The 15,981-nt window shown below is 40.9% G+C and overlaps 2 protein-coding genes across 5 annotated transcripts; both read left to right on the forward strand.

The window, feature by feature from the left end:
• Positions 1-3,550: 3,550 nt before the first annotated feature.
• sbk3 (SH3 domain binding kinase family, member 3) lies at positions 3,551-8,206 on the forward strand. 3 transcript variants are annotated; one of them, XM_031852794.1, is made up of 4 exons: positions 3,551-3,922; positions 5,960-6,025; positions 6,603-6,805; positions 7,415-8,206. In XM_031852794.1, the coding sequence occupies exons 2-4, from the start codon at positions 5,989-5,991 to the stop codon at positions 8,189-8,191; spliced, it is 1,017 nt and encodes a 338-aa protein (XP_031708654.1). In that variant the 5' UTR covers positions 3,551-3,922; positions 5,960-5,988; the 3' UTR covers positions 8,192-8,206. The 3 variants fall into 3 exon arrangements, with proteins under 3 accessions (XP_031708654.1, XP_031708652.1, XP_031708655.1); XM_031852792.1 differs by having other exon boundaries at positions 3,552-3,922; positions 5,960-6,107; XM_031852795.1 differs by lacking the exon at positions 3,551-3,922 and having other exon boundaries at positions 4,729-6,025.
• A 4,973-nt stretch (positions 8,207-13,179) lies between these two features.
• Positions 13,180-15,975, forward strand: mfap5 (microfibril associated protein 5). 2 transcript variants are annotated; one of them, XM_031852847.1, is made up of 7 exons: positions 13,180-13,249; positions 14,196-14,272; positions 14,384-14,416; positions 14,553-14,588; positions 14,724-14,811; positions 15,528-15,601; positions 15,675-15,975. In XM_031852847.1, exons 2-7 carry the CDS (start codon positions 14,230-14,232, stop codon positions 15,788-15,790), a joined length of 390 nt encoding a protein of 129 aa, XP_031708707.1. In that variant the 5' UTR covers positions 13,180-13,249; positions 14,196-14,229; the 3' UTR covers positions 15,791-15,975. The 2 variants fall into 2 exon arrangements, with proteins under 2 accessions (XP_031708707.1, XP_031708708.1); XM_031852848.1 differs by having other exon boundaries at positions 13,215-13,246.
• The last annotated feature ends 6 nt before the right edge of the window (positions 15,976-15,981 follow it).

The raw sequence follows: 15,981 nt of genomic DNA on the forward strand, positions 1-15,981 counted from the left end.
AGTAAAAATACTCATGAATAATTAATGACCAATTTTTAACAGTCAAAATTTAAAAAGTTCAAAAATTTAAATATGTACAAAACGACGTTTTGTTAAAGGTTGAAGCCTTCAAAAGAGAGAGGGGATGCAACGTTTGATTGATTATCTGGCCTAAATTCCTTATTTCATCCAAATCCACCCACTGTCTATGTAAGGGGAAGACATCACACCCTCGTTCACGTTCTTGAGTATTTTTTTAATAGTTTAAATTGTTAATTTTTGTGTACTTTCATAAAGGCCTATCAGAGGTAAAATGACTGACCTTAATTGGGCCTATAAGAGACATCATTGAGTGTTGAGATTTTTTATAGTTTGAAAAACAAAACAAACATTATTTCTGTCTCAATTAATTCATTCTTGACTATTAATTTGTGATAATATATTAAAAGCCTAAAATTGCCCTTCCCTTATTCTGATTTAGTAGACATAACTCATTGCCCGTGGTTCATTATGATATAGGTTTTTAAATCTAAACTTTAGATATTGTTAAAATGGTGCCCGAAGTCAAAATGAAACATTATCACTATTGTCGCCATCATTATTGCCCTCGTTAAAATGTGTGTAAGTTATATGCCAGCTGTACTTCAACTGTCCTTTGAGTGAGCATACAGCTTTAAAATCATCCTTTCACACACACGGCTGTTTCTTGAATTCATGTTTGCCATTCAGGCAATGGAGCTGTAAGTTTCACACATTGTCTTTGCACAAATAGTTATAAACACATCATGTTTATTCAGTCAGTATGACTGCTCATCAAACAAAAGCCTTTTTTTTGGAGACTCATAAGCAGGCTGATTGATTATCCTCAGTGGTTTGAAACTAATCTGCAACCGGTAAAATCATATTGAGTCATACAAAACTGAGCAACATGTATTTCACCTTTAAGTTCAATCTTACGCAGCCTTGATTAAATTAAGACCAACCTCGATCCAAAATCACTTTCTGAACTTCATTAATAGGGCATGACACTGTGTGTGGTTTCTCCTCAGTAATGTAATAGCACACACCGTCCACAAAGAGGCATCGTTGAACTAATTCTAACGTCAAGTGAAACCAGAACAACGTCCCTCAGAGTTGCCTTTTAAGTGGATCCATAAATATAACATGGTAAGCCCCATAGATCAGAACAACACAGTAACAGCTGGGGTGCATGTGTGTTACAAGCTCCCCTTTTATCTTCCAACTCTTTATCCTTTTATCTTTGCCTTCTCTCCAGGGATGAGGGGACTGAAGGAATCATTGCAGCATGACTCAAGCAAACTATATAACTGCAAGGCACTGTTGATCTGCTTTGGAAACACTAATCTCATGAAGACAAACAAACAAATGCAGGTGATAAGAACAGGCATAAAAGCTATTTTGACATGTGTTGCTCCACTGTTATGTCAGAGAGAAACTTTATATTTCCTTTATGTTCACTGCCCTGTTCTGCAGTGTAATATCAAATCAAAAATCTAAAATTCCATGTAAATCTATGAATACATATGTTATTCGAATCATTCAGCTCATCCGTTTGTGGATGTAAGTGAGATTCATTAGTTTGCCTCACGGTGAAAATTGGATGCACATATTAGCGAAACAGAATGATTCCCAAATGAACTAATGAGACCACCTTAAGAAACTAATGTAATACAGCAGTCAAATCTGGTCCAGATGGTGCTCATAGATCTTTGTGCTTCTGTATCTGCAGCTTTACTTTAACATTTTAACCAAAACATGACCCACAGCATGCTGTTCCTCAAAAGTGTGCTTTTTATATGTCATGTTGTCTTCACTGAGGATGATTGAAAGATTTGGGGTTGGATCTAATCATTGTACCATGACATTGTTATTTATAGGAGATGTCATGAATTGCATAAGAAGAAAAACACTATATAGTTATTATAAAACCAATTCTCAGAGTTTGAACTCTATGAGATTTTTTTTTTCCAAATTATGTTATTTCTTTTATTGCACTGGTCTCACAACACCTACCAGGAAATTGAAAGATTACGTTACCTGTACAACTAAAGTAGTAATATACTTAGTAAATGGCTAACAATTAGGATTTTCTAAAGTTATATATTATGTCAATTTATGTCTAGAAAAAACAGAGGAAAAAATCTTGCAGTCTTCTCTCAGTTAATATATCATGTGTGTTGTACTAGCACACTGTATATCTAAAGTGCAAGAGTTGAAAGAGAAGACCATCTCATCTGTCCAGTAAGCAAAAACAATTTCCTTTCTTAGAACTCAAAATAACTCAAAAATACGAACGTGCAACCAAATAGCAAAGACGTAGATTATGTAACTTGACAGTAACTGTCAACGAAGCTGTCCTCAGCGTGTGCTCTTGTGCATGTGTGCAAGACTCCACATTCATTCATGTGCTACATTCATGTACCATATGATTGTATGCATCTAAGCTTGAATGTGTTTCAGGCCCTGCAATTGTGAATGAAAGCGACACTCTCTTGGCAGCAACTTTATTGAAAGTGATGAAAGTTAAGTCCTGGTGGTGGTGAGGTTGTCATAGCAGGGGCCAAAGGACCCTATGGTGCGAGCACAAACATGGAAGTACACGTTGGTCACGGCCAGCCACATGACCACAGCAGGGGTAGTAACCTGAGCGGGGACCCGCCGTCGTGATGGCAGCCAATGTTTGTGTTACATAACAAACAGCCATTGAGCCAGTGGAAAGAATAGTCCTGTAGTACCAAGGGGAATCTATCTGAGTGGACAGAAAGAGGAGGAGGGTGTCGAGGCTATGGGAGCTGGAGATGAGGCCTGACCTGCAGCTGTAGAAAACAGAGCTGGCATGTAGACCGCATAACACAGCACAGAGGTGTTTTTGCAAGGCATGGTTTCAGCTGTTAACTGTTAAGTGTGTGATAGTGGGCAATAGTATGCACTTGGAAAGAGATAAAGCAAGGTGGGTTTTATGACAAGAGAGTTCAAGATGAGGGGAAATTGTTGCCTGATGATGGAAAAAAAATAGCACATAAAAACCTTGAAGATGTTCTTCATGTAGACTTAAAAGAATAGAGGATGTCGTTGGGAAATTAAATAAACATCCTCTTGCAGAGTTAGACTATAGTACAGGAGGAAAGAAAAGTGATATTGGACAATAAAGTGGCATGCTTAACTGTACCCAGTAATCTCAGTAACATTTAGGGATCACGGGTACAGCCTTTTGGCCTATTCCGATCGTTCCAGCATACCTTTTGATTAAATGAGAGATCCTACACTGTGTGGGGAATTCCTGACTCAGACTGGCTGAGAGGGTGAGAAAGAGTGAGAGACATGGAAAGAGGAGGAGGAGGAGGGTGTATTTGGATTTGCAGAAAGTGAGTGACAGTTGAGGAGAGGGGAGGAAGAAGAGCGACGGGTTAATGTGGTCAGGCTGACTGACAGTTTGGAAATGGTGGTACATTAACACTGCTGTGTAGTTGGAGGGAGGCGGGGGTAAGGGGGGCACATGGCAGAGAGAGAGAGGTTTGAAATGCCTTGTAGCTGGTTCACGCGTATTTGCCAGCATAACAGGAGCGTGGCCGAGATAGAGAGAGCTGGCACAAGAGAAGGAAAAGAGAGGGAGGGAGTCCAGTGTGTGTGTGTGTGTCTCCTGGGGAGAAGCATAGTCAATACCCAGGCCTCCTGCAAACATCTATAAGCCTCCTTTATAAAGCTGCTGTGCTTCTGAAAGGACCCACGGAGCAAAGAGGAAAATATCGGCTTCAATTCCAGTTTAATTATCAGCCTAGCAGAGGGCACACAGTTGAGCTCCAGCACAGAACAGTATTAGCTAGTTGCAGTGGCAGCAGCTTGCCAGGAGTTTAAGTCTTTAGATGCTGAAAAGAGTCGAGAGAAAGTGAGCAGAGATCAACCAACTGAACAGAAAATGATGGTAAGTATTGCACTTTATTCCTGTGAGCGTGAATCTAGCTGCAAAATATTTCATGCACACCTATATGACAAGTTCATAAAATCATCATAGTGTGCCGCAAAAAATCAAACAAATACAATGGCAACTAAAGCATGCAATTATTTCCTGTGTGTGCAAACCGTTGGCGTTTTATGTATTATATTACAAGTGTGTATTTTTGCAGCTATATGATGAGATGACATGCAGCAATGGCACAAATGCATTGCAAAATTACTGTGAGGCTGCAAAGGTTTGATATATACAATGTCGTTGAGAGTATTTTCAGCTTGTAATGTTGAGCACTTTTACTGGACTTCAAATTTGTTAATGGCTTTAGCTCATGCAGAGCCCCTTTTAAAATCTCAGATCTTGATACCAAGGGCCATTAACTAATAGGGTTTGATAAATAATCACCTCAGTTCACAAGGACACAGCAAATACCAGGATGCACCTGGTGCAGCAAATGTTTTGGATGCGTCTGTGACGGTTAATGTATCAGAGCCTCCAAACATAATAAACTGCATTCATTTTAAATGTGTCATGAGAGGAATGAAGAGCTGACGAAGAATGTAATAATGTGATAACCCTGACAAGTGTTAACAACTCTGTAAACGAAACCCAACTGAGATTTGAATTTAGGAATTTAACACTGTGCTTTGAGTTCAAAACTGTGAAGATGAATGGACATAAACATGGCTATATTTTATATATCTTATAACTTATCACTATAATTCAACTTCTGCACTATTTTATGTCTATAGTGCCATTTTTACTTGTGAGTTTTTCTTTTTATATATATTTATATATATATTTAAATGAGCATTGTTGGAGGGAGCCTGAGATCTAAGATTTCCATTGCCAACAACTGCTTCTCTGTTATTGTTTATATGACAATACAGAATGAAAAAGTAATATTCTATTTTTCCATGTTAGCAGTTAAATTAAAGTGCATTTAAGTTTATGCGTTACTTTTACCATAAGGCTACCTACAGAGAAGTCATGTTTGGAAATTTGACTCTCTTTGCATTTGAAAATTGTCTCAAATGTCTTATTGGTGCACAGATACAGCTACATCCCTCTATACAACATTGATCCTCAAGCGGCCCATCATTGGCTCTGTGCCAAGCAGCACTCTCAGACTGGTTGAAAACTGCAGTCTTATTTATGGCTGCACATCAGATCCATTTGTTTGTGGAGCAGTTAACTCATAAATGAGATCCAGTTTCGAAGCGGCTGTCATATATACTGTATAAATAACTCATATAAAACGTAGTCATATGGCACCATTTGATCTCGTACCACCATCAGATATATGCTCATAATCATCTTAATCCAAATCAGAAAGACTCATTGATATTACTGCAATAATCACCAGAAATGCTACATTTGTTTGCAGAGACAGAGAAACAGGCGTCATTTAATCAAAATGAATATCGGTTGACCACCAAGCTCAGTTAAACAACATGTGGAAGGTCAAAAGTAAAAATATGTTCTCGCTTTATCTTTTGTGTTGAGCTGTGTGCGGTAACTGTTCACAGCCTTCCTAATTTGCGCGAGTATGTGGTGGGGGATGTACTTCAAAGAAAGTCATCGTGAATGTGAATGATGGTGGAAACTGAGTGACAGCGCCAAATGTTCCGATCGCCCTGATAAGACATCAGGTTGATGACGTCTGAAGTTTATCCCCTCTATAGGACAATGGAGATCATGTCGGATCTGCAGAAAGTGACAACATAACAAAATAAATGTTCCACTAATTTCTGCTGGGATGGCATGTGGATGGTTATTTAACTCTGATTATGCAAGCAAAGAACTTAAAGAAAACAACAAAGCTCACGAGAATACTATTAGTGACATATTATTATTGTAACCAATGACATATTTGAGATTTATAGTTGTAGAAGGTTCAGGTGACAGGTTCAGGCTTCATTCTGTCAAGCAGTGGATCTTCTTTCTCTTTGACGCCACTGAACCAATCATCAGTATCATGAATATGGATTTGTTTGTGCGTGTGTCCAGGCTGCAGCAGCTCAGGAACTTGACGAGCGATGTTTCCTGTCGGCGCAGTCCATGGCCAATCTGAAGGTATCCGATCACTTCCAGGTGGTAAAGCTCCTGGGAGAGGGAGCCTATGGAAAGGTCATGTTAGCTGTACACAGAAAGAGAGGTTAGTGCAAGATTCAAGTGCCAAGGTCATGACCATCTCATTTCAGTCAGTCTGCAAGAGTGTAAGAAATTGCCATTCAAATTTCCCAATCGTAATATATTAAATTAAGAGTTTTTTTTATTTATTATGCCTCTAAACTTCTACTGCCAAACCTGAAATGGGTGAAATGGTAAATCTCCACTGCAGCACGTTATCTTCAGGTTTTTTTAAATGACATATGTCAGATGGGCGGCGCAGTAACGTGTGGAGCAATCTGTCTTTTGATAGTGTTCACTTAACCTTTTGCACTTCTGTTGCTGTAATGAAGCGCTGCGGGACGTTCTCTGAGATTAGGTTGCTGCACCTGGGGCTTAGCTGTGTAACAGAGTCGCCCCAAAGGGGAAGTTATATTTGTTCACAGTGTCAATGATGGAAAACAGTCATATACCATGACAGCTTTTTGACCAAAGCTGATTATATGTTGTAACACATGTTGTCTTGCTTCACCCCCTTCAGGAACCCCTATGGCTCTGAAGTTCTTCCCTCGTCAGTCCACCTCGCTCACCTCTTTCCTGCGTGAATACAATCTCTCACTTTCCTACTGCACCCATCCTTCTCTGACACGGGCCCTTGGCATCTTCTTTTCCACGCCGTCCTACTATGTCTTTGCCCAGCAAGCTGGTCTATACGGTGACCTCTACAGTGTGATAGTGTCAGAGGTCAGTTTGGCTGATTTGTGGCATGAAATGTGCTGTTAATGCCCTGCATGGCGTGTACAGCCGAACATACTTTTTCTTGTATAATGAAGGGTGTTTCCTCTAGTTTCAGCAAAACAAAAGCTTAAATGTTGGGTTGCAACCACTACATCTATATCCTACTAATTCCCATCCATCCATTAGCTATAGTAGCTTGTCAAAAGGCTTACACTTGATGTCTGCAGTGTGGTTTTCTCGTAGGGATTATATGGAAAATGTAGTTGCTGACCGTGCCCTTTTGAGCTCTCGTTTATGTCAGCAAAAACTTGAGACATGCTTGATAAAGGTTTCCAGCTCGCCCTCCTCTGTGTTTGTGTCACTGCCAGTAACATAATAGAGTACTGATAAGAAGAAGGGCACCCTGCTCTCATGGAAGTGAACTAAGCAAAGCGAGGGTTTCCAAGAACGTCACCAACCATTTTGGTGACGTAGATTTTGTTCGTCTTTGTGCCAACGATGTTCTGATCGCACCTCGCCATCAGATCATCAAATATGTAACGCTGTAATACGTGATAGAGAGTATGTTTTCTGATGTTGAGAATGCAGCTGACCCAGACTGTCTTTCTCTTTTAGCTCGGGGTGGATGAAGAGTGTGTCCAGAGGGTGATGGCCCAGCTGAGCGGTGCTGTTACACATCTTCACTCCCTGGGCTTCGTCCACCGCGACATCAAACCTGAGAACATCTTCCTGTGTGACAGATCCTGTCGCTGGGTCAAACTGGGTGACTTTGGCCTCGCCCGGGCCATTGGCTCCACTGTTCGTGCCGTCTGGTACGAGTCTCCCTTCTGCACTCCTGAGGTGGAACCTGGCAAGGAGGCTCAGAAGGAGAGGGAGTGGGATGGGACTGAAGTGGAGATGGAGGACATTTGGATAACGGTGGAGCCATGTATTGACAGCTGGGCCCTTGGTGTACTCGTCTATTGCCTCTTAACCGGCTGCTTCCCCTGGGAGGAGAGCACCCACGACGACCGCTGCTATCGTAGATTCAAGGAGTGGTTTGACCGTGAGACTGAAAAGGAGGAGAAGATGAGGGATGGTGAGTGGGGGGGTGAGGAGGAAATAGACAGTTATACAATCATGGAGGAGAAGCAAAGGGACAACCCTCCTCCCTCTCAGTTTGAGGGCCTCAGCCCACTAGTGATGACTCTTATAAAGGAGCTGCTCCACCCTGAACCCAAACACAGAGGGAGCCCTGAGGAGATCCTGAGCTACCTGGGAGGGCCGTGGCTGATGGAGACAGAGATCGAGGAGAAGAGGAAGGTAGACGAGGCAGAGAAGGAGGCCAGAAAAATAAGAGAGGAAGGAGGTGTACAAGAAGAGCTAGTGAGGGAGGGAAGAGGGGAGAGATAAGCTTTGTATTTATAAAATTGTTTTAGGTTTTTAATTAATGTAACATGTTTGAAAAACATTGCAGCAATGTATTTTTGTGTAAGATTTAAATCTAGTACAAACGTATATTCTATAAGGTGCTATATTTTCATATCCATTTTTTATAAATATCCTTATTAAAGTTACCACTTTCATTGTAATTGTGTATTTTACTGTGTGTATATATGTGAACATGTGTGTTTAGAATGAAAAGAGTCTAGAAAGTATAGAAAATACAAGAAAAGTTTGAAACTAAAAGCTGTATTATGGTGCCCTTAAACATCTGTATCGCAATTTTTGTAAAATAAACTCCATGTAATAGCTTCTCATGAGAAGCAGTTCATGAGTTACACGTACAGTGTCGTAGCAAGTAAATTGTATAGATTGCGTACAATAACAGATATGTCTCTAATTACACAATTAAGATAATTGTCACTTCAAGCCCCCAACAACCTGACCTCGCTGATCTTTTTGACTGAAATATAAACGTTTGTGATGCAGGACAGGAAGGGATCAGAAGGCAAAAAAGGGTTTATAAATGATGTATTATGAATTCAAAATAAACGTAATGGTAAACGTAATAATGTAGCAATACAATGATTAATGCAAGTGACCAGATAAGATAAGCTATACGATTAAGCTGTATGTTACATGGTTGATAGTAGGCTCTTTCCCCTGTAAATAATTATGTAATGTTTTAATAATAACAATAATAATTTAGTAATACAAAAATGTGATCTATAAACCAGGCAAAACAATTTTGAAACATAACACATCTTGTAAATAATGAAATCATTAAAAAAAAAAAAATCATTGATAACTTTTACAAGAGACTAGAAAGTGTACATATGGAAAGAAGTGACATCTCTGACGTGGTGAAGCAACAGGTGCTGCAGACGAAGTACATCTAAAATTGGACTGAACAATACAAGCTGATAGTGATACCAGTGTGATCTTCTTCCAAGTTTAAGTGATCCAAATCCCGGCCACAGTACTACCTGCAACGAGAAAACCTGATATCAGAATCAGAGCTCAGAAACAAGTTTATTGCAAAGTAGGTTTTCACATACAAGGAATTTGTCTTGCTGTTTAGTGCACAACAATGTAGAAAAAGTACAAGATCAATTGTAAAAAGTACTGCAAATAGTCAAGAAGAAATGTATACAGAAAATATGTTTAAACAATTTATTAAAAATATTTTTTCCCCACTGAAGCTAAAAACACCTTTATTATAGCATATTTTATTGTACATAACTTGGATACTTGTTGACGTGTTGACAGTAAAACAAACCTCACGTGAAGTCTGTGCGCATGACAGGTTGATCTCTGTGGGGACATTTGTCCTACATCTGTCACACAGGAAAATTACCCGTTGAAAAATCACCCGCATTCCTGATGCAGTGCTTCCAAAAGAATGCGTTGGTATTGCTTATAGCCACTTTGCACACTTCTGGCACCACTGAATTATGCTTTTGATGTTAACAACTGTCTACCACTGTAGAAGCAAAGAACTTGGGAGCAGGAAAATACAACTTTGAAATTACCTTTATTTCACAACAGAGGGAGTTGTATTTACTACCACTGCAATAAGTGCATCACTAAAATGCATCATAGAAAATGTATTTAAAATTGCAATGTGCCCAATGTCTCAGTTTCAAGTTGGAGTGTATCCCGGTTGGTAGCAAGCTGCTAATGTGCAGTGTGGTTGTGTGTGTATGTCGGGCTTGTGCTAACCCCTGCTAAGGACCACTCCAGATGGACTTAAAAATAGATCCCAGACCCATCTATTTACACACCATGCACATCATCACCCCTCTGACTATCCGCACTTTACAGACCTCCAAATGTAAAAGTCCGGCTGCCATTGGCGCCTGCGGGCCTGTAACAGCACAATCTGATGGAACACTGTGACCTGTTAACTGCCTCGTCTCTCCTCTCTTTTCATCCCTGGCCCTCTTTCTGATTACTTTTCCTCCTGGTGTTTCTCCTCTCATGCCACATAGGCCTTGTCTTTCGCTTTCATCTTCGCTTCTGTTGTCACATCTACTTTGTCCAACTGCGACAACAGTCTCACTTTCATTCAGTCCCTTCCTGGAACTTTCAGCTCCTTTAGCCGTGTCCCAAAGTAAAGTATGCTTACATTAAAACGCCATCTCCTTTAGCAACCGCTGTTTGGGATGCGCTGTTTACGAGGAAACAGAGGACACAAGGCTCATGTGACACTCTGGTGGGATCAATGGAGGACCACAGCCTGACAAATGGAAACACATGGTGTGGACCACAGAGACAATAGACTGCCAACAAAAAGATGCTGATCGAGGTGCTAATCTGTTCGAGGTCCATGAGGACGGATCACAGGGATGATGAAAACAGGAGAAGTGAAGCAAAACACTTGGGTCATCACGGCCTAATTTTCCCCCTACACCTCCAACTTTCTGTCACCTGGCTCATTGTTAAGGTTCAACTACTTTAAATGCTTAAACAGGATCGAGAGTGATGATACTGATTCACCAGAAGAGCGTCAAATCATCACATTAGCAGAGTGAGAAGCACTGATGAGCAACACTGGATCTAGTTTGTAGTATGTCATGAGTGAGCATTTACAGAGAATCACAAAGTGTTAATGGGAGAGTTCACTTGCTACAGTGTGTGTGTGTGTGTGTGTGTGCGTGTGTTGTCAAGCATAGAAAATGCAGCAGTAGCTACCAGCTAGACTGTAAGAGAGAAGGGAGAGTGAGGGAGGAGTGTTGGGGTGAAAAGGAGGTCGGTGGTGGAGTATTGCAGAGCTGGCATGCCTCTAGAAATTCCGTCTAGCTAATAAACAAGTCTAAAGATTATCATGTGTTTATTATCTGGCATGTTTTCCTAAACCATTCTTTTTAGAACCCCCACAACATGAGCAGCGTGAAGGAAGAGAGGCAGGTTGATGTGTTCAAAGGATTGATCGCCCCTCTTGGCTCTTCTCCTCCTCTCTTTTGCTAACATGGCCTTCATCTGTCAACGGCCTCGCCCAGTCGACCTTGTTAGGGCCACCCCACAGGCACTCACCCTGGAGTCCGTGTAGCCCCGATATGTCAAGGGGATGAATAGTGTCTCCCTCTTGAACTGACATGGCCTACCGTAGGGCGAGAGCCAGTGAGAGTTGTGACTTCAAAGGAATGTGTAGCAATATTTATATTAGCCAAGTCCATGCACAGTCAAGTTTCCCTTCCAATGCAGATAACAGTTCCAATGAAAACAGCTTTTCAACACAAAGAGCCTCTGAGACAAAAGGGTCAGGAACCATAGCCCTGATAGTCACTTTCATCTTTGCACAGATACCACTTGGGATATTGGAAGGATAGCTTAAGTACACCGTTAAGGAATTGTGGGTCAGATATGACCAATGTTTAATTACACACATGCAAACATAAACTGTCTGCAAGACATCTTTTATATTCCAATGGTTGAAGTTCATGACTTAATTAACTTGTGCTAGCTTTAATACACTTCTGTTGAGTTTGTTATTTAGAAATAGCGTCAAGAGACAACAAAGAAGAGCAGATGAGTAGCCTGGACTTCTTATCATGGATGAAAAGTCTTTGACATTATGTGATACTTTTTCTAATGAGGTCAACTGAGCAATTATGTTTGCAGAAAAAAGTTATTACTAAGTTTTAGTGCTTATTTTACAAATATCTTTTCAAAGGCATCACCTGTTAATGCACAAAATTCCAAAACCACTCACAAGAATAAATGAAGTATAAATAACAATACTAAGCAGACATGATCAAACACCTTTCACATTCTTTTGTGTTTTGAACACTTCCCTCGAAGATATGCATTCTCGAAAACAGAACAAGCGGAGCAAGATTTATTCCAGTAAAGCTGCAACTTATAAAACAATTGTTTGTATTTGTATTTTGCATTAATTAATTGGTAGTTTATTCTGTAAAAAAAAATACCCATCACCACTTCCTGTTCAGATGTCTCTTTTAGTTTGAGCAACAGTATCAGTTTACATCAATATAAAACGGAATATTTTGTGTTCTTGCTTAATCAGAGACATAAACAATTAATCAGTTAACGTTTTTAGGAATTGTCAACCAATCACCAATCATTTAAGCACTAAATTAACACCAAACAAACTGTAGTTACCATGGAGAATTCAAGTAATGGATGTAACGTGTTTAAAACACGGGACTGTCGCGGGACTGTTGCTGATCATTACTGCAGACAGACCCTGGGTCAGGACGGCTAATCTTCTGGGCTTTGGCCCACTTAATAGCATTAGCTGTTCTATCACTTCTGTCGTTTTTGACTGATCCCTGCATAAGATTGTATGTTTAGGCCAAATATCATATTCTATGTGCACTGCTCCACCTGCTGGTTAAATTAAGTAGTGCAAAAGTCAAATTTGAGGCCCACTGTGTTTGAATGCCTCGTGGGCATTTGTTTCTTTCAATTGCGTCATTATTTCATTTTCTCAAGCAGATTCCGGGAAGAATGTAAGTAAGACATTAGTAGCATTTGTATTCAGACAAGCCTGCATCTCTGACGTTATTACCTGAAATTAGAACAGTTTGTGTTTACTTATGTGTTTACAAAACTTTGGGTAGAAAGATTTAAAATGTCTGTCACTTGGGTGCCTTCACAAATGCAATGGAGCCCATTTAATGAACGAGAGAAACTGCCTCTACTTTTTGTGGAGGATGACTGAATATTTAGCTTTGTGTTACCTGTGTGGTGATGAGACACTGAGACACTAAGATACAGGACAGTGGGTATGTATATCTGTCTAAAAAAATGTCTGCTCAAGAAGATCAATATAAAGACCTGTGTGTGAACCAAAGAGGAAAAACTCATTAGATTGTAGCTGCATGCTACATTGTTTTTTACCAGATTGGGGCAGGACAAAAAAGTAAAAAACAAAAAAACTGTGATGGTTTGGAAGACAGGGGGAGGAGGAGGGGGAGGAGGAGGGAGGAGAGGGAAGGAGGGGAAAGAAGAGAAGACAAAAGGTTCATAAAACTAAAGCAGTTGTGGACGACAGCAAAGGTTGTAAGTATGAGTTAATTATTTTATCTATTTTCATCTCATATCATAGGAAATACACAGAGGAGCATCGGCACATGCAGGATATCTCACATCCAAAGATATCAATGGAAAGATATTTTCTATTGATGAGATGTAAACATGGAATGTGAACAGTGAAGGCTTGGCTGATTTACTTTAGAACCTATATTTCGTTGTTACATGATTTGCGCTTGCATGCAGAGTTCAGTAAGTAAAAGCAGTGGAAAAACATGCCACTCTCACAAGCAGATCAACAGAGGCATGCACTGAGTTAAACAAGACAATCCAGAGTTCTCACTTCAGTAATTGCAAATGTTTTGACTCTGGGTTGGAAAGCAGTAATATGTTCAATGAAAAGAAAGCTGGAAAAGAATGTGCAACTGTATCAGAGGAGGGGCGGAGGGGCGCTCCAATAGGGCACAAAAAAAACACATTCTTTTGAGAGAACTCACGTCTTGGACTGCAAAGTCACATTGACACATCACGAGAGGAATGATGCAGGGTGGGAGAGGGAAGGAGAAAGAGTAAGAGAAGGAGAGAAGGCAGGGAGAAAAACACATTTTTTGGAGGAAAAAACGTTTTTAAAGTGTAATTTAAAACTCTCTCTTACAGTTGCTCCTCTGCTACTTTGTCGAGCGGTTCACAAGCAGTCCAGCAGTCTACAGAAATAAACTTTAGAACAGATTATTCCACAGCAAAATGACATCAGACACTCCTCTATAACGATGACAACTTATCCAAAACACAGCACTACTCTCTGTGTTTTTAGCTGGAGAAGGAACCTGAGGGAAAACATTACAGTGACCTGGGAGCATTTATATGCAATGAGATTAAAGGAAACATAAACAGCAACAAAAATCTTGAGTGAGGATATTGAACAGTTCCACTCTGTGAAATCTTTCCAACTCTTTTCCTCTTCGGTTTCCTCCAGCCTCGTAAAGCTCAAACTCTTACAAGTTGAAGGAATGGGCCGACTTCCAGTGGTCCTGCTCCTCTGCAGTTTCCACGGTAACGCTGCCAAACAGGACACACAAATCATCTTGTTTAATTACGGTTGAGTCGCTGTGTGTTTGTTTTTATGCTGCGAAACACTCCCCTCATGTGGTTTCTGTTCCACAGCGCTCGCAGCTGTAGCCCAAGACCAGCCGACCGGTAATGCTCTTCTCCTCATAAGTCACACTTTTAGCTCCGGACGGGTTATGTTGCATGACGTCCGTCAGTCTGTGAGTCATTGCAATGGGTCACTGGTATTTTCCCAATCTGATCTTGTTTGTCTCCTTCTTTGTAGAGAGCACTGAAGCACCTGGAGGCACCTTGCCAGCCAGTGAGTGACGGCAGATTGGAGATGACCTCTGAACTGCCTCTCAAGAGGCCACATGAACCGAAAGTTTTGCATGCTTCATCTCGTGATAAGTGGTTGATCCAATTTAAACACGGCTGGTCTCTCCTGTCTCTGCAGACTGTAGGGAGGAGATGTATCCTTGCACCAGGATGTACTCGGTTCACCGGCCCGTCAAGAGATGTATTGGCGGCCTTTGTCTCTACAGGTGGTCTGCGATCTTTCTACCAAATACCAATTCTAATTTAGCAATTAAGCCTACCTGCAGAATGACTTTTATCAGTTAGCAGTGAATGTGTCGTATTCTAGCATCATCCGTGACTGTTTCTTAGACACACATGAAGTAGTACGGAAATCAGAAGTGGAAAAAGTACTCTTTACTCAAGTAAAAGTAGTGACATAATTACAATGGTGTTAAAATACACCATGAAAAGTTAAAGTCATGGAGTACTAAAAAAGTAAAATAAACACATGCATGCTTAGTTTTTATATATATTATCAGGACTGTGCGGGATAAGTTTAATCAAATTTTAAACTCAGCAACCCGCTCGGCTTAGGTGTGTAACCCTCAAATGTCATCAGATTTAGTCTCAGCTGTAGCTACAACAGTGTAAAGAGCAGCGGCAAAAAACACGGAAAACTCTCATGTGAAATAAGCCAACACTGTTCTGACGTTGGCAGGAAACAGAGGTAATGGCAGACTCCATTGCTCGTTATAAGAAACTGATTGAATAAATCAATTCAGGGCCTTTATTGTCCAAGCATATTAGCATTATCAGCAAAATGTACTTATACATAAACGTACTCGTTATAGAGCAGAATAGCACCCGTCAGTGTTTTGATGGTATAGATATTAGTAGATGGAGTTCACCTCAATCACTGCAGCTCTCTTACTACAATCATGATCTCGTGTTTCTGACGCAGCCGTTCTCGCGTCTACGTGATCAACAACGAGATCTGTGTGAGGACAGTGTGCCAGCAGGACGAGTATCTGAAAGGTGAGGCACTCTGCAAGTAAAAACAAGCTCGTGGATACGTGGTCATAACTTATCCGTCTTTTGCACATTACAGCCGAACTGTGCAGAGAGTTGTCCGGGTGGCCCAGGCGCGTCGAGAGGTCATCCAATAGGAAACGCTGTCGTCGCCATCGCCCTGGCAACCCCACAACCTGGGCAAACAAGGCCTGATGGGGCGCCAGGATGGCGACGTGACCACCTGTGAGGATGGAGCCTCTCAGAGACACAAACCGGGGACGTCGTCATAAAAACAGCCCATAACACCGTAAATCCACCACTCGACACCCAGGAGTCTCTTGCTCTTCCTCTCTCTCACTCACACACACACACACACACACACACACACACACACACACACACAC

The sequence above is a fragment of the Anarrhichthys ocellatus genome, unplaced genomic scaffold (assembly GCF_004355925.1).
Source record: "Anarrhichthys ocellatus isolate YVR2014 unplaced genomic scaffold, GSC_Weel_1.0 scaffold13, whole genome shotgun sequence".
NCBI classification, from domain to species: domain Eukaryota; kingdom Metazoa; phylum Chordata; class Actinopteri; order Perciformes; family Anarhichadidae; genus Anarrhichthys; species Anarrhichthys ocellatus.